Raw genomic sequence first — 27,317 nt, 5'->3', positions numbered from 1 at the left:
TGCAATACACGTATGTGTGTGTGTGTGTGTGTGTGCGTGCGTGTGTGTGTGTGTGTGTGTGTTTTCCCATTTTTTACACATTTGCCCTCGAAATAACTTATCTGTTTGTCTAAACAGAATCTATTGAACGGTTGAAGTAAAAAGAAGCTCGTAAACACGAAACGATTTAAGATTAAATCATGCAAGAAAGTATTTAAGATAAAGGCGGACGACCCGATGATCTTCCATAGATTTTACCGAAAACTTCAATTCAACAAATTTTCATAATTATCGTAACCCTGAAAACGGGTTTAAATGTCACAATTCTACCACTGGGAGGCAACAATGGTAAAATATCTGTCTTTTGGGTTGACCCTTAATAAGGGGTCAGAGACCACAAAATAAATTTATCATAAATTATATACTCTAATACTAGTAGTCAATTGGCAAATTCCAAAGGAAATAAACCGTTACAAATTTCAGCGCAAATCACACTCAAAAGCGCCACCACTTCTACACAGCGTCATCACTAGAGCGATAGTGCCACTACTTTTATAAAATTATGCATATTTGCTTTATAAGAATGGTTATAAGTTTTTATGTGTACCAGCGTAAGTACTATACATAACAGTTCTATTTGCAGGCGCCAGAATGTACCTACGGTGTGTCATTGCATCGAAGTGTAGTTGAAATGTTCGCAAATCTAAAAACATGCACTTAAATCCGAATCGGGAGAATTTTAGCTCACAAACTCACTCAAGACTTCGCACAATATTGATACGAAATCGTAGTCAACCTGTGGTAAAAGTGTTCTTACACGGTACCACATTCTCAAATTTTTGACACATGTACATTTAATTAAAAATATCAGTTAAGAATCAGTCATACTCAGGCGTGTACAAGTAAACAAAAGGCACAGCTGCACCAGGGTGTCGACAACTCATTGGGTGATGCCTACGATTAGTAGCCGTGTTATGTACAGTCTGTTTCTGAAATCACAAAACATTCAGCTTCGAAATCTATAAAGATGGACAGTGGTTAATGGGCTGAGATGTGCAACCATGCTTTGATACACTGTCATATGTTAATAAAAAGAGAAAAAAAAGTAATGACACACTGAGTTGTCACTTCCAAATTGGCGGAAAAGGGCACAAATGTATCATGCTTTGAATCATTCGAAAGTTTTTAATATGTGATTTATTGAAGTAATATTAGACATCAACTGTCAAATATGTACATTTTGCAAGGACTTAAATTATATCTGAAGTCTTAATATATTTTTTTTCTTGATTATCTAAAGCAATTAACTGCATACAGACAGAATGATGCCCATGACGGTCTCTAAGGGTGCTACCAAAAAAATAACAGGGTGCAGCACCTTCCGTTAATCTTTAACGGTTACTCTTAAACTAAACCCTAGCTAAGTAACGTTAATTGCAATTCAATTTTTATGCTGCGTTTTTCTTGACATGATGGTGTTGTATTTTCAAAGGGAAGAAGTTGAAGAAAAAACACATACTCACAAGTTTTCTGCTCAGAATCACAGAATAGTAAGGGTAGATAGTTAAATTGACAATTAGGTCAATACCCAGGTTAATGTTCTAATATATATGATTGACTTGTGACTCTGGCCTCAATTACTCGAAACTTCTTAAGTCTCTTATAACAGGATAAAGCTAACCTCACTATAATTGTTTTTCAATAATTCGCATACTTTTTAGTTCTTTAATGATTTTTTATACTTTAGATAGGAATTATTTTTATTATAATCCCAATAAACAATTTTTCAATTATTAAAATTCAATGTACATGTATTTTGGCCAATCAAAATAAGCTACTTAAGCCTGTTGATCTTAAGAAATTTCGAGAATTTGGGGCCAGAATTGTAACTTTAGTATGAACTATGAATTAGTTGTGCTCGACCTAAAGGTAACGTGTATTGTGTTATCTAATCGCCACACATATGAACATATTACGGACTTCATGCAAGGCGGTCGTAACTCATTATAGAAATAAAAGGCGTTATAACCGTTTTGCTTTTAGCCCTCCATATCGTACCCGGCGCTTTGATTTGGTTTAGCGATGCCACATTTTCCGTATTTGTTGACTTTACAGATACGGTATCGGGTAATATTTAGACTCATTCGATGGGAATTCACTTTTATCACAATTCATTTGTCAGAGTACAATTAGGCCTAAAAATCGTACAAATATCCTTACACCATAGTGATAAGGATGTCACCTGAAATGGCAAACGTTTGAAAACATATTGGAGCATATTTGCGACTTTGTTCAATTATCGTTATGTTATATATTATTGAGCATTTAATTGTTATTTGATTAATGTTTTTGATGCTTCAAGTTCAATTCCAATTTGAGTGTTTAGTTAGAGATTTTTAACAATCCAACGACTATTTCATAATCCGTCTTAGTTTTTACTTATTTTATATTGATTGTGAAAAATAATCTACAGTATTATTATTAAACACTCTCTTTAAGAGAATGTTACTTGATCGAGGGCGTTGGGAAACCCAAGTCCCCGGAGGAAACCCACGCATATATACGACCAGGCCGATCCCACCATCTTCGCTGTAATTGTTAGAGCGATTGTTAGATTGTTAAGATATAACATGCACTGTAACATGTGTATTTTATCATACGAATAAGTTATCTCTTGCCGTGTCTTGATAACTAAGGTTTGGCAAGATGATTTAAAACAAGGATATGCGCGTAACCCAAACATTGCGGTTTATTGATAACGAAACGAACTGATTATGCATGGTAATGACAAGGCCGCATTGGCAAAAAATAGGTTTATTTTAAAACTATTTCAATATCTTGAGAAATAAATATGTGTACATTGACTCCTTTATGTAAATAAAACTATTTGAAGTGTTTGTACTTTTCTATTATATACTGTTTTGTACTTATAATTACAGTGTTTTTGGTAGTAAAGGCACTAGAAACAAATACTTAATACCCGGACCCACATGTACACAAATGGGCTTTTATCATAATGATTTTGAATTCGATAACATGTGGTTTTAACGCATTTTGTACAAGATACCGCTATTCTGTAATTGAATCAGAGTAAAAACGCAATGCCGAAAACTATTTCAATTTTAACTAGGAAGTGTTCTTTGTTTTTGATTTTTTTGACGGAAATTACATTCTACGGTAATTGTATTTTCTTTTTATAATTTAATAACTGAAACTGGAGGAGTATGCCGACATTGTGCCGCAATTAATACTTAAACATAGTTTAAAATGGTGATCGTATACAAGGAATATTGAAACCGGGGTTTGTGTAGTGCTTTTCATACCTCAAATGTCTAAAATGTTTCCTTGGAAATTAACAGCGTTAACAAAGGGTACACTATTAAGACACACCAATAATCTGTCTAGAGCGACGGATGCAGGTGTTTTATGGTAAATATAAGAACAACTATACGTGAATCACATAAACAGTCTTCGGTCTTGTAGATTTCAGAATACGTTAGAAATACGACTGGGCTTGTAATATGGAATAGTGGTTCGTCTGGTGGAGGGGGTGATGTGCTATGGGCAGGTGTGGTGTACTATTTAAGTTTTAGCAATGCAATTACATTTAAATCTGCACACTCACAGATTGAACGTTTTGACAACTTTTTTATGATTTGTCTTGGAACGATCCATTTTTTGCGAAAATCCATGGAAACCAGTTATAAAAGACTAATGACAAAACATTAGATCGCAGATTTTTATATTTAAGTTAAAAAAAAATGATGTTCTATGCATTTTTCTTAAACGGTATATCTGTGAGAGTGCAGCTTTAAGTGTAGCACATTCAACAGCGGTCCGCCTTGTTACAGGGGGGATTACCATAGAGAGACGTGTGGAGATGTTAGCACGGTTCATCTGGCGGGATGGACGAGTGGGCTTAGGAAACGCACAGGGTGTATCGAGACTAACTTAACAACTACTATAGGTGGAACACACTAAAAAGCAGTCTGTCTGTGTCTGATGGGAGGGGGAGGTGCCTGAGAGATAGGCGGTAGTGTATCTTGACTCTTGTTATAACTATCATAGGTGAGCGAAGGAACAGCGGTCTGTTTGGGGTTGGGAGCGAGGGTTATGAGCTTTGTCATTTTTTTTAAATCTCGATTGTGCATGCAGCTGAAACCAGTGCGGTGTCCATTTTGAGAGGTCACGAGAATGTACCTCTGACGGGGATTGCACCCAATACCTCTTTGGGGACGGACGGACACACAGAGCTTGAAAGATGGGCGTGAAACAGTCGGTCTAAAGGGAGAGGGGAGTGCTTTAGAGGGATTGGTGCAGATGTAACATGACGGTTGGGTGAGGGGGGGGGATGGAATCAACAATTTAACAATTACTATATGCGGTAGGAAAAGCGGTCTGTCTGGTGCAAGAGGGTTATGAACAAGAGGGAAGCATGGTTAATGTAACAATAACTATAGATGGATCACAAGGAACAGCGGTCCGTCTTGTGTGAGGGGGTAATGCTTAAGAGGGAAGGGTGGATATGTTTAATGTTTATCGTAAAAGTTACTATAGAACAGAGCACAAGGAACAGCGGTCTGTCTAGGTGGAAGCGGGAGTGCTCGAGAAAAACGGATGGAGATTATCATTACTAATTTAACAATTGCTACAGATGGAGCACAAGGAACAGAGGTCCGTCTAGTGGGAGGTGCAAGTGCGCTAGAGGGACGGGTGGAGGTGTATCATAGCAGCCAGTGGGGTACCGTGTGCGATGACCAGTTTGAGGATAAGGACGCCATGGTTTTCTGTAGAATGCTTGGCTATCCGGGGTAAGGGAATATGCATTAAATTTATTCTATAAGCATAAAGACTCTGAGTAAATAAACTTTGTCGACAACGACTACATATCAATTAAATCACCATTAGCGTGTTTAGTACATAGCCTGGCAAATACATATGTAATCGTATGTGCATATTAATGAAACATATTTGCCTTGTTTTGAAACTAAACTCCTGAAGCTACACGTTTACATTTTGGGCATAAACTACAATATTAGATCATCCTTTAAGAATGCATGAATGTACAAAATAATAATCTATACTGGAATAACATATTGAATATCTTCTTTACATAGATACGGGATGGCTTATCGAGCTGGTTATTTTGGGAAAGGCTCCGGTCCAATATGGTTGGACGATTTGGGATGCAATGGCGAGGAGAGTGACATCAGCCTTTGTTCTTTTAATGAAAACACTTATGGAAAACATGATTGTGAACATTACGAAGACGCCGGTATAAGCTGCGCAGGTAATTTGCTTACATCAAAAGCTGTTTATTTAAGGATTTTCTTTCTTGTTCCTGTGTTCACGCAGAATGAAAGCTAGCTTGGCTGTGATTTTGCTATAGAACTTGGAAAATTAGAATAAATCCTAATATTTGCATTTCCCCCCTTTCATAACATTAATTTTTGGAGTTAAGAATGATTTTGTTTGTAATATTGTTCGCTTTTTTATCAACATTTTTAAATTCGTGTTTTACATATGCATGATCCGGGGTTTTCTTGCGAAACTCCACATCAGATGCCACGAAAATCGATCGGTTCATGCAAACATATACACGTAAATATCATCTTACAGAAAACCAACTGCGAATGTTAATATAAGGTTTATAGAAAATGGTATTTACTAAACATAAGACTACCGTTGCTATCACTTATTACATGAAAATCGAAATACATTTTCACCATGGCTTAAATTTTATCATTACCTTTAGACATGCCACAGTGTAAACAAAAGTAAGGATTGAAAGATAACAAAATCAATTTTGGAACAATAAATGTATTCATTGTTGAATATATTAAAAAGTATTTTGTTTTTAGAATTTGGCAAATTTAAGGCAGAATCTAGCTAATAACATATGCAGGTGCTTCAAGAATGGGAATAGTTCAGGTGTCAAAACAGTCAACTCTGTTTGAACAACAGTGTTTGTGGCTTTGATTTCTCCACTAAAAAACGACCTTTTAACTTTTGTATCTTAAACATAAGTTTGAGTAACCAATTTTTGAATATCGTCTTTCGTTGATTTCGACAAACCTGATAGACAGGTATTCTTAAACCGGCATATAATTAAATGATTAAGATGGTATTATATCTATTTTTTGTTTTGAATAAAACTAATAATATAACATTAGATACTGACAAACTGAATAAATTTAGCAGTTGAAACTACTTCTGTATTAACAGGATTTCTAACATGTTTCTATCACATTCATAATGTACACTTTATTCCCATCCCGCTACACTTAAACAATTTGGCTTTCCTCATCGACTTTGTATTGTAGTAAGCCATAAACTCTATGCATCGTATCCGCCTTTTAGATGTTATATTATATAAATGATCATGGGTTATGACATCCACGTTCATTGACTAGATGTAATGTTATGATCTGAGATAAAGTTGTGTTCCGTTCTTTAAAATGATCGGCATATTAGTGACCGTATTTCCTTGTTGATGTATCGGTTGTTCATATTAAAGATGTAACGCTGTTCTTGTTCGACTTAATTGCCAAGCAAATATCGTACAAGTATGGTACAACACCAAATTGAATTTTTTAGTATAGGTTAGAGTTTATTAAGTAAAGTCTTCGTGAATAAGTAACCTAAGGAAGCGGAGTAAGTGAAACGACCGTGGTTTCTTATTCACGAAGAAATTACTTAATAAATTCTAACCGAGTTAGTGTTAGCCCCTCCCAAATTGCATCAACTTTAAAATTAAGCCGTTCGCCTGTCAAAAAGACTTGTCAATCAATATATTGTGACGTCATTTAAATCAGCGTTGACACTGAAATTGCGCCTTTGCATATATGCAAACAGAAAGCGTTCCTATATGCGCATACGCAGTTATAGCAATTGTCTTATTCAGAAATAAGTAACGATTCTTCACAAATAAAAAAACGAAACATTTTAAAAATCTAGCGATCCCGATAGGCTGACAATTTAGTGCAAACACTCATATACGAGTTTATAAGCATTTGTAAGAGTCTGCTGCAACTATGCAAACTATCACTTCTCAAGAGTGTAAACATATATTCAGAAATGTCATAACGGCTTTTACGTACAGTCAAATCTATATGCGTTCATAACATTTATGATGTGTTAATGTTACAGCACCAAGAGAATATGATGTGCGCTTATATGAAGTTGAAAATCATACACACAATGGCCCTCGTGGAACGTTTGAAATATACCATAATGGTCAATGGGGCACAGTTTGTGAGCAGCATTTTATGGAAAGTGATGCTAGAATAGTTTGTAGATTAGCTGGATATGAATTTGATGATAATGAGTAAGTATATAACATCTTAATCTTATGTACACATGCACTCGATTTTTATTAATATCAAACATTGGTGACTTACCGGAACACTTGTTGGTGTAAACTTAAACTCATATGCAACGAAATTTTGTTTTAAAGGGACAGGCAGATAGACATAAACAGTGGCAACACAATTGTATGGATTCATGGCTTGGACTGTCTTCGAAACGGTGGAAATATTGCTGAATGCATAGACAAGGATGGTAACGGTCACAGACAAACGTGTGCATCTGACCAAGCTGTCAGCGCAAACTGTGCAGGTTTGTGTCATTTGTCTTAGAAGAGCACTTGAACATTTTTGACTAAAAACTGCACTCTCACAGATTGAACTTTGACAACTTTTTATTTTTTGTCTTAAAACGAGCCAATTTTAGCTAAATTTCCATGACAACCAGTTATACAAGACTGCTGACAAAAACTAGATTGCAGATTTTAATACTTAAGTTCAAAAATTTATGTTAAGTGCAGTTTTCTTAAACTGTTAGTAAAGGTTTAAGCCAAGATAAAAAAGTAAAAAAAGTTGTAAAACGGTTTATCTATGAGAGTGCAGCTTTAAAGCACACCTATATTTGAATTAAGGGTATTTGTTGACTCCATATTTTTGGTATATTTTGAATAAGGCTTTGCGCGGGCTTTAAACACTGAAAATAATGAATCAAACACGTTTTTTTACTTTAAAGATTTTAAACTAGGAAATTTCTTGCCCGGTTTTGGTTGAAATAAAAAACAAAAAGTACAAATTAATCTGTCTTCATGTAATATTTTTCTTTATTCATTTTGTTTATATATTAATAATCGGCAAGCAATACCCTTTCAAAACATATCAAATTGACATGGGGTCAGCAGGCATCAGAAATCAACATTAAGGTGATTTGAAGTATCAGAGAACTTCATTTTTCATCAGCCGGAATCCTTAAATTAAGTATTTTTCTATTATTATTGATGATATTTAGATACCCTGAACAAAATAAACCCAGTAACTTTCTGTTAGAACAAGGAATAGCGGTCGTGCAAATCGGCGATTGCTTTTGACATTTAAATTTCTTTGTCGGTTTCTATTTTTTTACACTTAAAAGTTCAGAGGTACATTGGTATTTTAATCATACCACGGAATATAATTGTATGTACACCAAATGACATGGTCCATTTTGCAGAATGAAAAACGATAAAAAATATTGTAATTGAAACGACAACTGCGTTTTGTACGGCAACATTAACCTGCTAATTTCATTTCATGTTGCAGTTTCAAGTTCTACTCGAAGTGTAAAGCTTCATGGGATGTCTGGGCGATTCTTTTCTGTGAACTACCCAAGCGCGAATTACACAGATAATTCTTCTTGTACTTACTATATTAATGGACCCCTTACTTCAAGCGTGTGCATTCAGTTTGATGCGTTTCAGCTTGAGGACTGCTGCGACATTGTTAAGATATTTGATGGTCCCTCCGATATTTCTGGATCCATAGAAAGGTAATAGCCATTCCACTGAATTAAACTTGCAATTAGCAATTCAATAAAAGGGTATTGTACTATAAAAGATACCTGAGTAGGCACTCAATACTAGGACGACAGCGCTAAATAATTCGTTCAGGAATTAATTTCATTTATATTGCTCCTGGTAACTTAATCATTGAATAATAGGTTATTGCTTATACCTTACATACCACAGACTGTCTTGTGCGCAACGGATTCCAATCCTCGGATAGATATATGGGATTCAAACTCATTAATGAATCCAGATACCTGTTCAATTGTAACCTGATTCAACTGAGAAATAGCAGTGACTTTATTGGGAAGTGTGTTGGAAAGTTTGAGTGACATATGTACATAACGTACTACACACCTTAAAGTCAATACATGTTTGCGTTAAACATACATATAGTAAGGCTCAGAAAAACGATGTCAGCTGTCCAGCCTCGCTTAAAATTTACTTCAGACATCCCCCAACGTTTTAGACTAAAATGCACACAAATCTAGGGTTAGACTATAAAGGAGCGATAAAGTCATGATTTTCTGTATAATATGTTTTTGTTTGATTAAAATCATAAGTTTGACACGTGCTCTTTCATATGATATTTTATATCTATTATTATTATTAAGCTATGGTGGCGCCGACGGATTAAATGAGAGAATTTGTTCAACATCAAGCTCGATGACTGTGAAGTTTACGACGGATGGCTCACTTAATAGAGCTGGGTTCAATGCTAGATACTGGATTGTCATGCACGGCAAGTACCCTTTTTGTTGTAGACATGTGATTGGAATTTAACAAGAAAGTGGGCCGATTGTATAGAAGTTTGTAAACAGTGAGATTAACTACATCGTTGTAAACTATCAAGATGAAGAACACTTATGATGTTCTCATATATTTGAAAAACAAGTTCAGCTCAAAACGTGTAAGGAATACTGCAGATCTTTAACATGTCCGTGAAACTCCCAGAACAATATAGAATTGTAAGTTAACAACGATAACGTTAACAATGCTGTTAACTTTAACAAATACTGAACAATCAGCCCATTATGGATGTTTATTTTGGCATTCTGGTTTACGAATCAGTGTAAAGATTCTTGAAGTATTTTGGCGGATGTTACCCGCTTACCTCTTTTGCGTTAGCAATGCTCGCGAAGGATCTGCCCGAATCCTGCGTATCAAAATTAATATTGATTTCGAAGGTCTGCATACCAAATACATGTAATGCAATCTTTTTCTGCTTACTGAACCCTTTTGAGTCCGAGTTCCTCGTGTAAAAAACGCTTTGAATTGTGCCTACAAAAAAGGCTTATCGCTAAGTCATAAATATAAATAGTATACGTTTAATTGTCAGGTTGTAATGAAATGGTGATACCGAATGGCTATACAAATTCGTCAAACCAAGTTGGATCAAACGCGACGTTCAGATGCAACGACGGATTTGATTTCATGGGCCACAATTTTTCGCTTTGTCAGGAAAACATGACTTGGTCTAATACAAACGTATCTTGCCAACCAAAAGGTACAGTGGGGCACGTATAATAGGCTTTGCACATTAACAGTCGTATACTTGTTTTTCTTTGATTGCTAAGACGTGTTTAAACTCGTCTGTTTTTCGAAGAAGAAACGTGGAGTAATTGTGTTCGCCTTGGTATCAATGTCGTCCTTTGATACAGAGGTTGCTGGAGAACATTATTAGCAAAAGGTGCATACCTCTGGCTTTGATAATTGCCAATCTTCGATTAAAACACTCGTACCACGTCGCTGGTTGACATAAAGCCATACTTTTAAAACTTTGGGGACTAACCAATTAGACAGATACCTACTTTATATCATCGTGTGTAATATTACAGGTTTCAAAAGCCACAATACAAACAGGTACACGAAAAAGGTACCCACCATACAAGAAACCAGATTTACCTTATTTTTAGTAAATGCTTGAGTAGCCACAATTGAACAGCCGGCAAAATCACTGGCATGGCGAATGCGTGGTCTGTCTGCAGTGATTGTCTGTTGTGTATGTTAGGCCGTAGTCGTTTGCCTTTATGCAGGGTTTTTGTTAAAAAATGTCTACGGGGTTTGTCCTTGTAGTTTTGCTGTTTTTTTTTTTTAAATGAAAACCATTATTTAATTAAAGGGTTGGGTATGAATACTTCCACCTGGCATGCGTTTTGATTGGACGCTATTCGTCCAATTCGATGATTGGCTATTATTGAATTGTTTTCCGATTTCACATACAGACTGTGGAATGCCTCATCTTCCCAGTAATGGACATGTTTTGTTGGAAGACAACGATACAACTTATGGATCTAGTGCCCGCATCAGGTGCGATGCTGGATTTCATTTAACTGAACAAATGTATAACGAAGTTATTATACAGTGTATGGAAACTGGAAATTGGAGTTCAGAAAACTACACGTGTGCACCAGTGGGTATGTCATAATTGTTTAGTTGATCTTGTTTCATGCAATTTGGTCGCCATAACTAATTTACAGGCACTTAAGGTTAATGGTAACTGTTTGCTTCAAAGTCTTGACCAACGTATGATCCATATAAGCATGTCATTTTGAGTATAATTTATAAATTGTGCTTTAGCCATACGGTGTAACTTACTTTACAGATTGCGGAAGTTGGGACGCGTCGAATGCATCCTCATCTTCTATCACTTATTCCAATCTTACCATCTATGGATCCCAAGTGCTGTTAAAGTGTGACTTGGGATTCCACATTCTTCACAACAGGGACGTTTTCTCCGAAACTGCAATATGTACTGCCAACGGAACATGGAGTAAACCTTTAGCTCCAACATGTGTTCCGATTGGTATTCAATATTTTGAACTTTCCTTGCCTAACATTATGGACGACTGTTTTGATATACTGATTATTCGATTAGTTGGCATATTGAAGAAGAACAAGAGTTAAATAGCATTCCTTCTGTTATAATATCTTACAAGTTTAATATGATACAAAAATATTAATAATAATTTTGAATCGATGTTTTACAAATGTCTTTTACAGAATGTCCAGTTGTGATGTTGCCAGTGAATGTGATTATTTTAAAGGGTCATTTAAATTTGCAATATCCAGTCAACTCTATCATCAGATTCGGTTGCCAAAATTCAACATCGATCATTGGTCGAAACTCAATCACGTGTTTGGTTGATGGGACATGGAGTGGAATCCCGCCAGTTTGTGAGAAAGGTAAACCGGTCAAATACTTGTTACATAATACAGAAATTCTTGAAATCAAAATATAAAAAAAAATGTATTTGTTTTTGTTTTGTTTGACTTCTTTTGCATTCTTAAGAAATGTTTGCACGCTCTTTACGGGTCCGTTTACTCTAAAATTAACGTTTGATTTTAAAGTGACGAGTGAGAAGTTTTGCCCAGATGATATAGACGTGTACGGACAAATTTGGATAGAAACAAGAGCTGGTAAAATCAGAAGTCTGGCTTGCCCGGATGGTAAGCAACATTATTATAATCGGTAAAATCGGTAATTACCACTACTGCTACTGCTACTGCTACTGATTCTACTACTACTACTACTACTACTACTACTACTACTACTACTACTACTACTACTACTACTACTACTACTACTACTACTACTACTACTACTACTACTACTACTACTACTACTACTACTACTACTACTACTACTAAGAATACTACTACTACTTCTGCAAAAATAATGACGATTACAATATTTGTTCTTCTTCACCTCCTACTCATAGACCGTTCTCCGACTTCTACCTTGACCATGTAATACGGATAGTGATAGTCGTACAAGAGTTATTGATGATTTGACTTTTTTTCAGGATATATAGGTGAAATAACTAGGCATTGCTTGATGGATGGATCGTGGCTGTACCCAATGTACAACTGCATTCACATGTCGATAGCAGAAATATCGCAAGCGGTAATTTTTGATAATTATTTTATGCTTATTTTTTTTAATAAAAAACAGCATTTTTTTTAATAAAAAACAGCATTTTTTTAAAATATATTACAATGAATTTGTAACTCGTGCTGAGACTGATAATAATTTCTTCATTTGAATGCTACGAACTATTTTCAGCTGCAAGAACCAAGAGAAGAAGACATTCAAATCACCCTTCTACAGTTGTCAAATCTCACCACCGTTGCGCATTCAAGTGGACGCCCGGCTTTTGGTGGTGATCTGAATCAAGTGACCAACATTTTGGATAAAATTGCGAACTTTGGGAAAAACATGTCAGTCACAACCGTACAGACAGAGGTGATGGATTAGCACTAATCGAACAAAATATGAAACAATTAGTTTAAGCCTCCCGGTTGTTACAGAGTAATATACTTGATACTCCACTCTTACAGACAGTTAAATTATTCACTTTCTGTTTTTCCCTGTTTTCAAATTTCTGAAGCTTCAGCTCGCACAGAGTCTGTGATTCAAACATTGCGATCTTACACTTAAACAAACGATTATCGACTATATAGTGATCATAACCCTTTCGTTTTTGCTTTGAAAGACATCCAATCTCTGTTTTTGCAGCCGGTATATATTCTATTCATAGTACAATAATCGGTCAATGTATGATCAGCAAAATGAACTTGTTCCGTAATGTTTCACAATTTTGCAGTCGTTCCTGTCGGTTACAAGCAACTTGTTAGATCAGCAAAATGCAGATTCCTGGCAAGCGATGGCAGTTGATACAGAACGGGTAATTATTGAGAGTTAGTTTCTCCAGTTTTTATTAAATCACACTTTATCTATAGTTTGTACTACAATAACAAGGTATTTATCTTATGAATATCCGGCATTAACACGCACGGGCGTGATTGGATGAAACACAGCTGTTTTTCTATAGCATACCAAAAGTGAAGAAATAGATGCGCTTTATCTTTGTTTGAATATGCCAGCCCGTCGAAAATCGAGGAGCAATGAGGGTTTTACATATCGTTGACAAGTATGTCGCCTTAATTTCCGAAGGGTTAGGTGACCTGAAAAACACATCGAAGACGTTCGCTGCTTCAAATTTAGGTAAATCCGATATCAATATCAAATCATTGACCAAAACCAATTTAAAGAAGAAAAGACACGCGTCATGCTTGTATCTTGCTAGACTTTTTTAGATTCTTTTTGAAAAAAAATATGTTGATAAATGTCCTAGTTTTTTGTGATTCTATGTGCTCTTTTTAGTTTATATTAGGTCTTTTACTGTGCTTTTAATCATCATATCCCTTGAATAGTTGGCAACTGAGCTTGTCTCTGTTTCCATTGTATTATTAATGCGCTTTCCAATAGTGCATTTTTATTTTAAAATACATTTCATTTCAGTTGTCCATGTAGCAAAGATATACTATAAAACAGAAGGTATATCATTTCCTGAAAATGAAACACATTTTGGACTTTCAAGTGCACTGCGTTTTCCAGAACAATCATTGAAAGGTATGTGTCTCTCGATGATTTGCATTCATTTTGTTATTGTCGTTCAGTGAGAGAGGATACAATGAAACAACTGTTGTAGCTTTCTGAAAAACGTTAGTAGCTATGGGTAAAGATTTGTCCGCCAAGATAATGGACCTCATTGAAACTGACATGGCACACATTATCAATAAATCCTTCAAGATAGTTGACAGGTCAAATTTTTGCTCATTGAACATGGCATTTTGCGGGTCATATCGCCTCTCTTACTGTTTCCGTTGCCTTGATGATATAGTTTAAAGCGCAATAAGATGTTTTTCTTTTGAACTCTTCAATGTTTTGTTACTTAACAGATTCAATGAAGTACTCGGCTGTGTTTTACAGAAACTTGTCTGGCATCGTCTCTGCTGCGTCGAACGAACACAGGTAAACAAAGAGGTCCCGTGTATTCGATAGAAAACATATGACCTGCATTGTTTAATTATGGTTTGCAAGTAAAGATAGGTATATTTCCTATGCTATTATGTATTATTTTATAGACGGTTATTCTTTTGCTTTTTTGTACTACAATTTCACTAATGTCCAATACATGACAAATCACCGTCAAAACCAACATTTCACATGCACAGACCAGTCATTTGATAATAGACTTGCATCCCTCAAATCATTGTGTGATGTTGTTTTGGTGAATGTTTAATGTATTGTGATATGTTAGTATTAACTTTTAGATTTGTATTCGATTCAGAACTTTGCAAAGAAGCATCAACACGGAGATCGTTTCTGTCAATATGGACAACTGGGAATCTAATCCAGAATTTGAAATTCTCTTTACGTTTACGCATTTTGAGGTACAGCCGTTATGTAATAATTGCGAATGATGACGTTGTATGTTAAGTTTTATGTGGATGTATCTTATTTGATATACATTTTAGCAATTGGTTAGGGTAGTCAAAACATTACTAAAATATAATATATATAAATGCATTTAGTTAGTGAACTGTGTGTCATAAATTTTGCAATGTCATTTTCGTCAAATAATTGAGCTCCTAGATTCTTAAAACGATTGTAGACTTTTTTGTCATCCGAAAACTGATTAGCAAAACATTAGATGTAGCATTTAGTATACATTCGTAACAAAGCACGTTGTCATACGTTTCAGAAAAGCCTGTCCTTTCCCATCTGTTCTTTTTGGAATGATTCAGAGTAAGTAATGCCTAATTGACCATATATATGCATACTTGTTTTATAATTGTATCTACAACATTGTGATTAACTTTGTGAAGCTTTTATACCACTTCGTTATTATCCTTGAAATGATTGCGCAAATGTTCCTTCGATAAATGTTCTATATCCATCTCCTCATATACGCTTTAAGAAAGATCAAGTGGTTATATTTGTACTATATTATACAAAATAAACAGTATCTTAGTGAGGTTCTGAGATGATGAAGTAATACCGACCTTAGAGCGAAGCCCGCGATTCAATTCCCCAATTTTACCACGGATCAGTTCACCGCGTTGAATATAATCAGAAATGTGGATACATAGTTATTATCAATACATAATTTTAAAATATTCACGCATATGAAGTGACTTTTAATTGTGTATCTTCCTCAGGTCGGTATGGAAAAGCAATGGATGTAAGATTGTTGACACGAACAGATCTCATACAGTTTGCAGTTGTAGTCATCTTACCAACTTTGCCATTCTTATGAGCCCATTCATCCAGGTAAAGGTGTTGAGATCAAGTTACTCAATAGTGTGTACAAAATTAAAACATTTCGCTTACTCATATACCAACTCCATGTAAAAAATGTTAAATAGCAATAAATATATTGTACAATAAAAGGAAAAACTTGCAGTATATGTATTTTTTTCTCCATCGAGTTATCCTGAAATAACTTATTGCCTTATTATATGGGTCTTACTTTTCTCTAGTAGTATGCAATTCCGTGTTTATATTGTCTTTGGATATTTGCCTTTCAGGACAATGTTAACACTAAAGCACTGGACATCATTTCTATAGTTGGTTGCAGCATTTCCATTTTAGGACTGGTGGTCACGGTGGCGTTACACGTATACTTTCACAGGTTTGTTGGCTTTACATGGCAATTAAGGAAATAAGAGTAAATGTAACGACAAAGTTGGTTTATTTGTGCTATTACTTATTATTATTCATATATAGATCGATTACTGCGATATATATCGTTGAGCAAAGTAACTGTCGCCTTCGGCGTGACCTTTTCCGCGTTTCCAAGTATTACATTGATCAATGTTTTTTTTGTTTTTCGATTATTTTATTCTATAGCTAATTTAAACGCCCAATCGTAGATTATTATTTTCTATTTCTATTAGAAATATTTTCTATTCTATTATATTTCTATTTCTGTTTTCTATTCCTTATCATCCTACAAGTGACCTTACATTACATTTCCTTATCGGGACGCAAGTGCGTACAAATACTCATGTATTTTCCACATTGTACGATTCACAGGCGCCATGTTCAACCTCTGATAAGCAACGATATGCGTGAAATGGTTCCGAATGAAAATCGACGGATCGTCGGATGTCAGAGTTACATAAATCCTCTTTCATAAATTATCGATGGTTTACAAACAAAACGCCAGGTGTTTTCGAAATCTGATATCAATCATACCTCTATAATTAATTTTTTTGGAATAATGATGGTAAAGAATAAAAAGGTGTTTTTACATTGTTCTGTATAATACAGGATATATTTTGACTCGTACACAGCTAGGAAACCATATTAGATTCGGCCCGTCCAGTATAGTTTTCCAGCTTTGTACTCGTCCAAATATATCTCCGTACTGTGAAGAACAATCTTAAATAACCTAAAAAATACACCAGCGCCACAAACCAGAGAAGTCAGTAAATTCGAATTGTTTTATACTTTTGTCTTTCTAAATAAAACGAACGATATTCTCTTTCAGACACATGCAAACAGACAAGACAAGAATAGTAATTCTTATGAACTTATCGACGGCTCTAATTATTTCGTATGCGTTGTTTCTGGGTGGAGTAGACAGAACAGAAAACCGGGTAAGTTGTTTTATTATAACATAATTAACGCATTAAGTATGAAATTAACAACTGTTTAATTTCGGTTGAACTTTACTAGCTTTAATCTATCCTGATTTTATTTTGCATAAGTTACATACAGAAAATTTACCTTTATAATTGTGCCTCTGATTTACATTCGTCTGATGTGTTTAATATATTAGTTTTGACTACGGAAACCTTTTTACACCATAATCACGAATGTTTATTCGAACTTAATACATTCCATTTCATTTCAACGTCCAATTACACGAACAACACAGACACAGCCATAAAGCAATAATGTATTTTTGTCACATTTACTAGGCAGTTTGCACGGCAATAGCTGCCCTTCTACACTATATCTACCTCGTAGTCTTCTGCCTCATGCTCGCGGAAGGAGTTGACATAATCCTGTCTGTCCGCTTTGTCTTTACCACAAAGTCCAAGTTTAAGTGGACCATTTTGGCGGCTTGGGGTACGACCATTTTTTCACTCACTTACTTCGAAAAGATCTTGCCTTTATGTCTTATGTTCTCCGAAAATCGTGACAAAATAATTCATCGTGGCTAGGTTCAGTACAAAAAAAGGAATAAATTAGCGTTCTTGTGTTATATGGAAACATATTAAATCCTTAAAATAAATAGCATCAAGAAAAATTTGTTTGAATAATGAGATTATGGCCCTATCTTTTCTTTGTCATTTCAATGTACAACCAATAATATCTTGCAATTCTAAACCTGCTCATTTTGTTTATTTTCACAGTTTTTCCAGGGGTGATAGTAGGGACTGCTTTGGGAGCCAGTAGAACGCAAGGTTACGGAACTGAACATTTGTAAGATTTGTTTCATTAACTTAAATTTTACTGACATTCAAAAGAATGCTGTTTGTGTGTTGTTGGATTATTTTTGAATAAGTGACTACTGGGCTTGTCCCTGTATTTTTTGTTGCCAATGTACAACTTTAAATAATACGCAAAGTTTGAGATCAATTATGCATATTAAATATACTATACAAATTGTTATAAACATGCTCGGGTGCGATTGCTGTGCAGCTACCCAGTAATGTTACCAAAAGTGTCTGCAAGTCCATCACTGCAATGGAAACTAGAAGGACATCCCCATATTCCAGAAACGTACTTTGCTCTTGTAGAATGACTCAGGAAACAAATTCAAATATCATGCAAACACTTGGAAACACAGGGCAACAACAATAAAACTATGCTTTTTTCTATTCTTCAGTTGCTGGTTGTCAGTAGAGGGTGGAGTTATCTGGGCCTTTGTCGGACCGGCTCTTGCGATAATAACGGTATTTGTTTCAGTATGATGAGGTGATCTTTATCCCGTATACAAACGAAAGAATTAATTGTTTAAATTATTTTCTGGTTGTTGCATCAACATATGTACTCTTAAAATGGTAAGCATTCCAGTTAATGCTGCCGTTTTAATCATATGTTACATTACCTAGGTAAATGCCGTGATTCTGGTCGTAGTTATGAAGACGATGTTTGGGTCTCATGCAATATCACAAAAAAGTACATCGGACAAATCTAAGTAAGTTGTATTTTAAGGTTATCATTGCTACTCTATATATCTATAAGGCAAATAACGTGCGGTCTACGTATTGTATTAGGTTCTTTATTTTATTTCCTCTTAGAGACAATAAGTGTAAAACATAAGGTATGACAAAAGAGATTTTTGATGCATACTTTGATAAGATTTACGTTTTTTTTATTTAGGATTGTTGGGATATAAAAGTGAGGTTTGTGTACTTAAATTGGTTTAAACCCACGTAAATTTACATTTTACTGACCGTTCCAAGGCGGTACCTAACAATCCTTTAAAAACATATATAGTTTTTTTTTTTATATAAAACACGTATGCATTGTGCTCCTTTTCCATGTTTCTTGTTTGAGATTTTTTGTTTTTGTGTTTAATGTCTTTGGCGTTTATCCAGTGCCATTAACCCGGGTTTATGCTTAAAAATTTTGCTATTGAGCTTGTTTCTGTAGTTTTTCACATAAGAATTGAACCCTACGAGATACCCATATGCGTTCATATATGGATATTTTTATAAGAGATTTTCAATATTTTTGTGATTTCTTTCCAGGATGGCAATAAGGTGCCTTCTGATATTGCTGCCGTTAACTGGTATAACATGGGTGTTAGGAATATTTTACGTCAACAAAAGCATGGCGTGGGTGCAGTATGTATTTGCTGTCTGCAATTCTTTGCAGGTAAATCATTTTTCAGGTTATATATTACCTTAAAATCATATATAGAACATTTGTGTCAATATTGTTCCTGCTTAGATAAAAAGGTATGTCTTTACTAGTAAATGCCTGTCATTGTTTTTGCTTAATTACTCCATATACTGAGCTATGAATTATACAGAGAAGTTATAATACTATTAGGTGAATTTAAATATTCCTGTTCTCAGTTGAACTGAATGCTACACTTATGATTATTCTTTCAGGGGCTGGTTATTTTCATCTTTCACTGTGCCTTAAATAAACAGGTATGGAAATCTTTATTTTTATAATAATGAAAATGGCCAATTACATATTCGGTGACGAAAACAATAACAATGTTAACAATGTAAACATATAAAATAGATGCTGCTGACCTAAGGTGGGAAAGTTAACATTTCCATGCGTGAGTTTGAGCGTTCGTTTACCGGTTTAAAATCTTCAAATTATTTCAAATCCTCACTGATGGTGCCAATACAGTTATACCACAATTTACTGATAACGATTGTTTGATGTTTGTTATACGTTTATATTGCCCTATGGCGAAGTTTGTTTAAGATTATGGTCTTCTTGGCTTTTTATCCATGTCCTTTGAACTGAATCTTGGTTTTAGTCTAGGCTATTGTGCTTGTGCCTGTTGTTTTCATTGATTTTTACTTTAGGTATTATATGCGACCTTTTATGTTTCCTTTTAATATAGATTCATGATGCCATAGTACAAAGAAGGAAGCGCAATGAATCTATTATGACAACCAAAGTTAAAAGCACCGGTTCAGATTATCCAGTAAGTACAGCATTGCTCAAACGCTATATTAACATTTCCATGAAGACAAAATTACACACTTTGTTAATTGAAAGTTTTTTTTAAAAAAATGCACCATTCTTTTCAGCGAAAGTCAAGAAAGAACCCGTCATCAATGACAAACACTCACAGCTCGATATTTGAATTAGAAGAAAAGAAAAGTATGATTAGCGGAGGAATTATAACCAGTTCTAAAAGTAAATCACTTTTTCCATTGGTAAAATAATCATTAAGAACATTGCTCGCTTGCTTAGAGTAAAATTGCATTTCACCTAATTTATTGGTAACTATAAACTTCACCGGGTTTGGACCAGCTAATTGGTAAACATTCTGTCTTTTACTTTTAATGTGACTGTATTCATATTATTTTTAATGCTGTTTTCCTTTTTTCAGTAAATGAGAATGATGACAAGACGTCATCTACGTCATCTACAGACACAACGGCTAGTGAAATGTAACGAATATGGTAACATATTCGTGGCTGAAATTTATAACGAAATTAATGCATGGAGAAGATGTCAAAAAACAACGAATACAATTGGATTGGTTCTACAAAATCAGAGAATTTGGCAGTGTTCGTAATTTCGCTCTTTGTGAAATGTGTTTTTCTAACACTTCTTTGTGTCGTTGACAGTTAGATGTTATACAGTGGCTGTAACTTATCGACAGGAGCTTTATCTCTAGCATGGTTAATTATTTGCCTGTGTTACTCTTTATTTGACTTTTGTCTACACAAGTTAAGGCAAATTGATCGTCGTTGACAGTGTTCTCTTGCATTTACCAATACCCCTAAACTACTGTAGATTGCCGATAACACAAAGTCGCTCGGGACCGACCTGAGATAGAGTTATCTGATGGTTCGAGTGACATGAAGTGTGCTTCAGATTAGTCAACCTTATAGAAACTCGACTTAAGATAGCCACATAGTGTCACCTTATGTTTAACATTTAAACTTTTGTCTTAAAGTTTAATTATGAAAACTTTATTCGGTGAAGGGAGCGCTCGTCCTAAGATGCACCCCCTCTAATGTCAAGTCCTGACCCGCCTGTCTGAGGGTCTTCATTGGCTTTAGGTGGATTACCCTTCCAGAAACTCTGCTAAAGATAGTCGCATTGTGTTACAAAAGTTGAATGATTTGTTAATATACTTGTATGTGTTAACAAAAAAGAATTAAAAAATTATAAATTGTACATGAATTATTAAGCTGTTGCTGGCTATATAAATGATATTACCCGTATGTTATAAAGCAGTATTTTCGTTTCTGTTTCATTGATATTTTTCAAAACGAATATCGGGTCAGAGGACGGAATGAACACTATCTTTAGTTTGATACAACATTTTTTTTTAATAATTTCAAGAATATCTATGATTTAAATGTGTTCTTACGATCTTTCATCGAGAATTATTTTGGATTTACACAACACGGAGTTGTAAAAGGAGTCCAAACATTGTTGGAGCTGATTCAATAACATCTTAACAGAGCGACCAGCCACCAAATTTCTTTCCGTCACCATCGCAATTATCTCTCTTGATATGTTTCTGAGACCGTATCGATTTGTACTCAATTGTCAGTTTTCAATGTCAGTGCTATATCTTGAAACATGTAACATTGTTGTCATGAATGTTTGAGGTGTTTGATGATAAAACGCTATTTTATTTATATTTCTGTCTAGCTGTATAAGTTTGATTTTGGGCTGTCTTTCGAAGTTATGCAGTGATCGCCGACTGTTTGATACTGGGTAAACTTTGTTCCGTACCTCTTGCTTCCAACCCGACCAATGCATTATGGGATGTGAAATATACAGGCAGATGTAGCCGCCAAAGCATCAGTTGTCATTTGCCTAGAAGAGTCATGGGTTTTTCTAAATTACAAAATTCGTTTGCTTTGCACTCTAAGTCCAAAAGTAAACAGTTCTGGTATGTAACGTTAAAGTTATTCCATGTATTTTAGTGATTCATCTCATAATGATAATTGATAACTATTCATTGTTATGGCCTAGTCGTAACCTTTACAGAACGAAATTATTTCTCTCGCGTATCTCCAGAAGTATATCTGCAAAAGTAACACAATTTCATAGGAATGTTAAGCAGCACAAGTTAAGTTTTGCTTAAGGTTGTTGAATGCTGCTTCGCCCTAGGGATTCAGAGCTATGGCTATTAGCCATTAAGAAATATAATTTTATAAAGAGCATGCGGCAGTATATGCGCCTGAGTCATAACACATAACAGGACTGATAGCTGTTCTTTTAAACTGGGGTAAATATTATGGCTGCTTCTAGTAAGCTATTTATTGTTATCGTCATTGACTATATTAAAATGCATATAAAGCATGACAGTTTGTCATACCTATAAATATATGATTATCAGCAAAAAGCATGAACTCTTAAAGAAATGTTAACCAGGATGTAAAGGTGTGAATCTGGTGTTTGGCTATACACAGGGGACTTTGGTATTTGTCATAATTAAAATCTGCCACACAGAGCATTACATTTGAGTTTGAGTCATTTATCACCAATAAGATGTTGGTTTAAAAGTTATGCCAATTTGCATGAGAAATTGTGCAACTCGGGTTGATATAGCTGTCCTTTAAGACAATATCACCTTATCAAATATTATGTAATTACGTGTATAGAGGATGTTCGTTGGTATTATTTGTGTTGATATAAAACATTGTTTTTCTCCTGTAGATTTATGGTTTTCTATGACATTCGTGAAATAAAATACCACCTTTTATCAAAAGCAATAAGTTTCCCGTTTCTTTAATGCTTAATTGTGGAGATTAATTTTGGGTTGTTAATTATTTCTTCTAAATGTCGTCTTTTTTTGGATACCCTTTTTGTGCCGAATTTTGTAGACTGTCATTTTTACGCCAGTTTCGCCGCTTGGATTATCCAAGAACGTTTTAGTTTGTTATTTACTTGTTTCTGTTTAAATGTTGTATAAAGATTTATCGAAAAACATTAATTAATGCAATTGTGTTCCAAACATTATAAAAGTTAATGCACACAACTAACTTAAATACTGTAAAGCGCATGAAAAAATATGACAAAAATACACTGCTCATCATTTACCGAATGAAATATTTAAATGGTCAAATGAACGGTTGCACAGAGCTGATAGGTGTATGTTTTTATTTATCTCGTGCGCACAAAATGTTAACTGTGCGCATGAGATACTATGTCGTGTGTGGGAGATAATTCGGTTGTGCCAACGAGCTACTTCACCGAGTAACAAAACTTTGCGACTTTCCGTCGAACCAAATGACGCCGTGATAAGAAAGGGGTCGTAACGATAGAAGTGGTGTTGTTCACTAATGTGAACAGAAATGATGTTGAAAATATTTCAAATGACGTCATCGATGTCCAACAATGTATGTGTCCTTCAGTGTCGAAATATCATCTGTAGTAATTGATGGATATCTCATAAATCTTAGACGATAAAAGACACCACCCCCAGTAACGCTTCGCTTGGTAATGATTAAAAAAGAATAACCACGTTCTACAATAATTACTATTCAACAGGAAGCTTTGGCATAAATGGTAGTGTGTTTCTGAGTGATTTGTGTATATCATGTTGATCGCCTTAAATAAACCAAATCTCTTCATACGTTGACCCTGCATTAAAATATAATAGAATAAAATCGTTTCTGCTACCAGCTATTTTCAAACATCATTCATGTATGTAAAACGTATTCTATTTTTGTCGTGCGGACGAGTCAATTAGCTCGTGCGCAAGCCATTGTAACACGTGCGCACGACAAAGTAACTCGTGCGTACGACAAAGTAACTCGTGCGCACGACATGGAAACTCGTGCGCACGACATAGTAACTCGGGCACCCGAATTAGTATGTCGTGTGCACGAGATAAATAAAAACATACACATGTCATCTTTGTGCCACCATACGAATGTGTAATGATTTTGTACAAAAAAACAACTGTTCATAAATTTAATGTTAAGAAATCGCTTGAAAACTGGATCATCAGTTCCCTGATTTAGAGTACGCTATGTTTATCTTATCAAACATAAGAAGATTTGGCTAATTTTAGTCGGAATTATGATGCATTTTAATGTAATTTATGCATCAACACTCTATCATAATTATTGACATACAATGTTCACTTGGATTATTTTAGGGACCTGTATGTGTTAGTGATTAGCCGAGATGCTAATAAGAATGTTAAACAAGATCCTCAAAAGCATTGAAATGCGAGATAACCAACGTTTGAGGTTTATTGATAACGAAATATGCACTCGTTACGAAAGATTAATACAAGGCCGCACTAGAAAATAATTTTGTTTGAAAACGATTATATGAAGAAATAAGTTCAATAATTCAATAATTCAAACAACGTACAATGACCTTATGTAGTCATGCAATAAGAAAACTTACTTAAATGTTTTGTACTGTTCTACAAAGTATGCCAAGTTATATATCATGCTGTTGAGTAGTGAAGAGCACAAGAAACAAATGCTCAGTTACAGAAATTACATGTGCCGCAATGGGTATTATCTCAATTGGTAAAGGATGTGGTCAAACGCATTTTGTACGAGATCCATCATTTCTTAATATCAACCGGATTACAAAGGAAATGCTGAATATAACTTTAAACACAACAATGTATATGTGTGTGGTGTTTTTTATTTTAACGGAGATCGTAGTTAATGGTAAGTGTTATTTCTTTGGATTTTCTGTATATATAATTACAAGAGGTAAAGTGTGCGGGACTTCAACCATTGCCTAGCATGTGAAATAGTGACACAATATGATGTTGATATAATTCAATTTTTGCATTTTAGGAAGGTCGATTTGGTTATTTATCGCAGATTAACATAATATTATTAGGCGATTTTTATTACTTAATCTTAACTACAATTTTAGATGTTATTTTAGATCTTATAAAAGTGTGTGATCACAATTTAATCACTTTCAAAACTGTTTGATGGCTGTTCCCATCAGGAAATTGACTAAGATCTCGATTAAAGTAAGTAAATTGTTGTGAAGATACAGCTGTACTGCTTAACATAGACGTCCTCAGCCGAGTGCCCATCTGTCACTGGGTGTTTCGCCCCTTATCTCGGTACACCCTCTAGATGGCGGGGCAGGTAGTGGTGATCAGTCACTACCTCGTTTATGTTGGCTTCCAAGTCGGATCGCTGCGTCGTAGCCAGAGCCAACTGGACACCCTCTCTGCAGCTCTCCCAAGAGCTTGGACGGCGGTCTTCCTGACTCGTCCCTTGATGCCCACAGCTCCCAGCATTTTCACACTGACTGTGATGGAAAGCCTCTGTATCCAACTTCCACTGGGAAGAGCCACGTCTTCCAACCCCTCTCTCTACATGTGTCTACCAAGTCTTGGTATTTTCCCTTCTTCAGTTCGTATGCCTCTTCACATCTCTCTTCCCAGGGTACTGTTAGCTCCACCCGTACAGCCAGCTTTTGAGACCTGGACCAAAGTACTATGACTGGCTGAAGAGTGGTTTGGGCCACTTCCTCTGGAAACTTCAACTTTTTCCCCAGGTCTACCAACATGTCCCAGTTTTGCGATTCTTGTAGGATGCCGCTACATTGAAGAATGACATAAAAAAGGAAACATTCCAATGTTTCCGCCATTTTCCTTCATCAATGACAAACACATGAATCCACTAATGTTACAATATTAAACTAAAAATAACGACGTAACAGTGAGTTCGTATGCAGGTATGATTGCTCTGTTCAAATAGAACATCGTTTGACAGAACAAAGTAGCTTATAGTCCAAATGTAACTAACTAGAGTAGTAAATAAATTATTGATAGGGAGGCATGGACGCTTTTTATTACAAAGTGTTCCTTGACGTTTATACATAAACGTATTTCTTTGCTTGACAGTAACACCCGCCACTCACAGCGTAAGGCTGCATGGAATGTCTGGGCACTTTTCCTCTACGAACTATCCAAGGAACTACACCAATAATTATTTTTGCACTTACTACATTAACGGACCACAGCGTTCAACAGTATGCATACAGTTTGATGATTTTCAACTTGAAAGACGCTACGATTATGTGCGGGTATTTGATGGACCTTCTCTTGCTTCTAGATCAATAGGAAAGTATGGGCATGCATTATACCAATACACATGTCAGTGAATAAACTGCAAAGCTTGATCTTAAGAACATATACGTATAAAATTCCAAGAAAGATCAGTGATAAATAACTCGTTTTTAAATATCAATATGTTATCATATTGCGTGTACCAGAAATGAAAGTGCTGTTTATGATTTCGTATATGTAATAGGTACCAACGATCCGGATTATTAAGATTGTAATCAATATATGATACCGGTGAACAAGAAATCAATCACGCCCTTGTCCAAACAGTTATGTATTTAAAATAAAGGAGACGTCAAAAGCAAACCGGCTGTTCAATTAATAACTTTAAGTGTTACAAGCCTAGCAATGTCAATGAAATAAACCTACACAGACTGAAATTATTGGCGCAGCAGAATCTGTTTCATGGTTTAACAATCGCTTTATTTTAGTTGGTCTAATTAAAAAAAAATATTTATCACTTTACAGCTATAGTGGTACCGACGGATTACATGTGAGAATATGTTCAACATCAAGCGCGATGAGCTTGAATTTTACAACGGACTATTCGATTGTTATGGCTGGGTTCAATGCTAGGTACTGGGTTGTCATGCACGGTAAGTGCCAATAAGCTTATTTGTTGTTGTTTTGTTATTTAAACCTTACAAATATCTAAACCTTTCAATGCCTTAAAGAAAAACAAATCTATTGAAGATACGTTTGGAATAAACCTTTCGGCGACAATGTCTTAAAGATATGCGACGGCCGGTTGTTACACCCTTGTCGATGGGTCCCTCTCTCCGTTGTGTTTAAAATGCCAACAGCAATATGCCTACTTAAACCTTTTTGGCGCAGTCACTTGTAAAATTAGACGGAACGAGACCAGTTTTAAATCATTGAGACATAAATTATACATGAGTTCATGGTTA

At 35.2% G+C, this 27,317-nt stretch overlaps 1 protein-coding gene across 1 annotated transcript in view; it reads left to right on the top strand.

The window, feature by feature from the left end:
* The first annotated feature begins 3,018 nt into the window (after positions 1 to 3,018).
* Positions 3,019 to 27,317, top strand: part of LOC128225753 (uncharacterized) — a 36,926-nt gene continuing 12,627 nt past the window's right edge. Inside the window, exons 1-34 of the mRNA XM_052935655.1 lie at positions 3,019 to 3,156; positions 4,634 to 4,790; positions 5,097 to 5,269; positions 7,129 to 7,306; positions 7,436 to 7,596; positions 8,580 to 8,805; positions 9,436 to 9,563; positions 10,161 to 10,328; positions 11,047 to 11,238; positions 11,427 to 11,627; positions 11,825 to 12,007; positions 12,173 to 12,271; positions 12,628 to 12,728; positions 12,888 to 13,067; positions 13,429 to 13,509; positions 13,709 to 13,829; positions 14,127 to 14,237; positions 14,567 to 14,639; positions 14,959 to 15,061; positions 15,373 to 15,416; positions 15,830 to 15,941; positions 16,199 to 16,302; positions 17,164 to 17,272; positions 17,597 to 17,747; positions 18,035 to 18,104; positions 18,511 to 18,577; positions 18,737 to 18,822; positions 19,379 to 19,505; positions 19,745 to 19,786; positions 20,218 to 20,301; positions 20,408 to 20,516; positions 20,713 to 20,773; positions 25,515 to 25,676; positions 26,878 to 27,005. Coding sequence (XP_052791615.1) covers positions 3,081 to 3,156; positions 4,634 to 4,790; positions 5,097 to 5,269; positions 7,129 to 7,306; positions 7,436 to 7,596; positions 8,580 to 8,805; positions 9,436 to 9,563; positions 10,161 to 10,328; positions 11,047 to 11,238; positions 11,427 to 11,627; positions 11,825 to 12,007; positions 12,173 to 12,271; positions 12,628 to 12,728; positions 12,888 to 13,067; positions 13,429 to 13,509; positions 13,709 to 13,829; positions 14,127 to 14,237; positions 14,567 to 14,639; positions 14,959 to 15,061; positions 15,373 to 15,416; positions 15,830 to 15,941; positions 16,199 to 16,302; positions 17,164 to 17,272; positions 17,597 to 17,747; positions 18,035 to 18,104; positions 18,511 to 18,577; positions 18,737 to 18,822; positions 19,379 to 19,505; positions 19,745 to 19,786; positions 20,218 to 20,301; positions 20,408 to 20,516; positions 20,713 to 20,773; positions 25,515 to 25,676; positions 26,878 to 27,005 — 4,168 coding nt within the window. The 5' untranslated portion in view covers positions 3,019 to 3,080. The remainder of the gene's footprint in view (positions 3,157 to 4,633; positions 4,791 to 5,096; positions 5,270 to 7,128; positions 7,307 to 7,435; positions 7,597 to 8,579; positions 8,806 to 9,435; positions 9,564 to 10,160; positions 10,329 to 11,046; positions 11,239 to 11,426; positions 11,628 to 11,824; positions 12,008 to 12,172; positions 12,272 to 12,627; positions 12,729 to 12,887; positions 13,068 to 13,428; positions 13,510 to 13,708; positions 13,830 to 14,126; positions 14,238 to 14,566; positions 14,640 to 14,958; positions 15,062 to 15,372; positions 15,417 to 15,829; positions 15,942 to 16,198; positions 16,303 to 17,163; positions 17,273 to 17,596; positions 17,748 to 18,034; positions 18,105 to 18,510; positions 18,578 to 18,736; positions 18,823 to 19,378; positions 19,506 to 19,744; positions 19,787 to 20,217; positions 20,302 to 20,407; positions 20,517 to 20,712; positions 20,774 to 25,514; positions 25,677 to 26,877; positions 27,006 to 27,317) is intronic.

This window comes from Mya arenaria, chromosome 3 (assembly GCF_026914265.1).
Source record: "Mya arenaria isolate MELC-2E11 chromosome 3, ASM2691426v1".
Taxonomy (NCBI): Eukaryota; Metazoa; Mollusca; class Bivalvia; order Myida; family Myidae; genus Mya; species Mya arenaria.
Note: the sequence above shows the minus strand (reverse complement) of the source record. Positions and strands in the feature narration are given on the sequence as shown.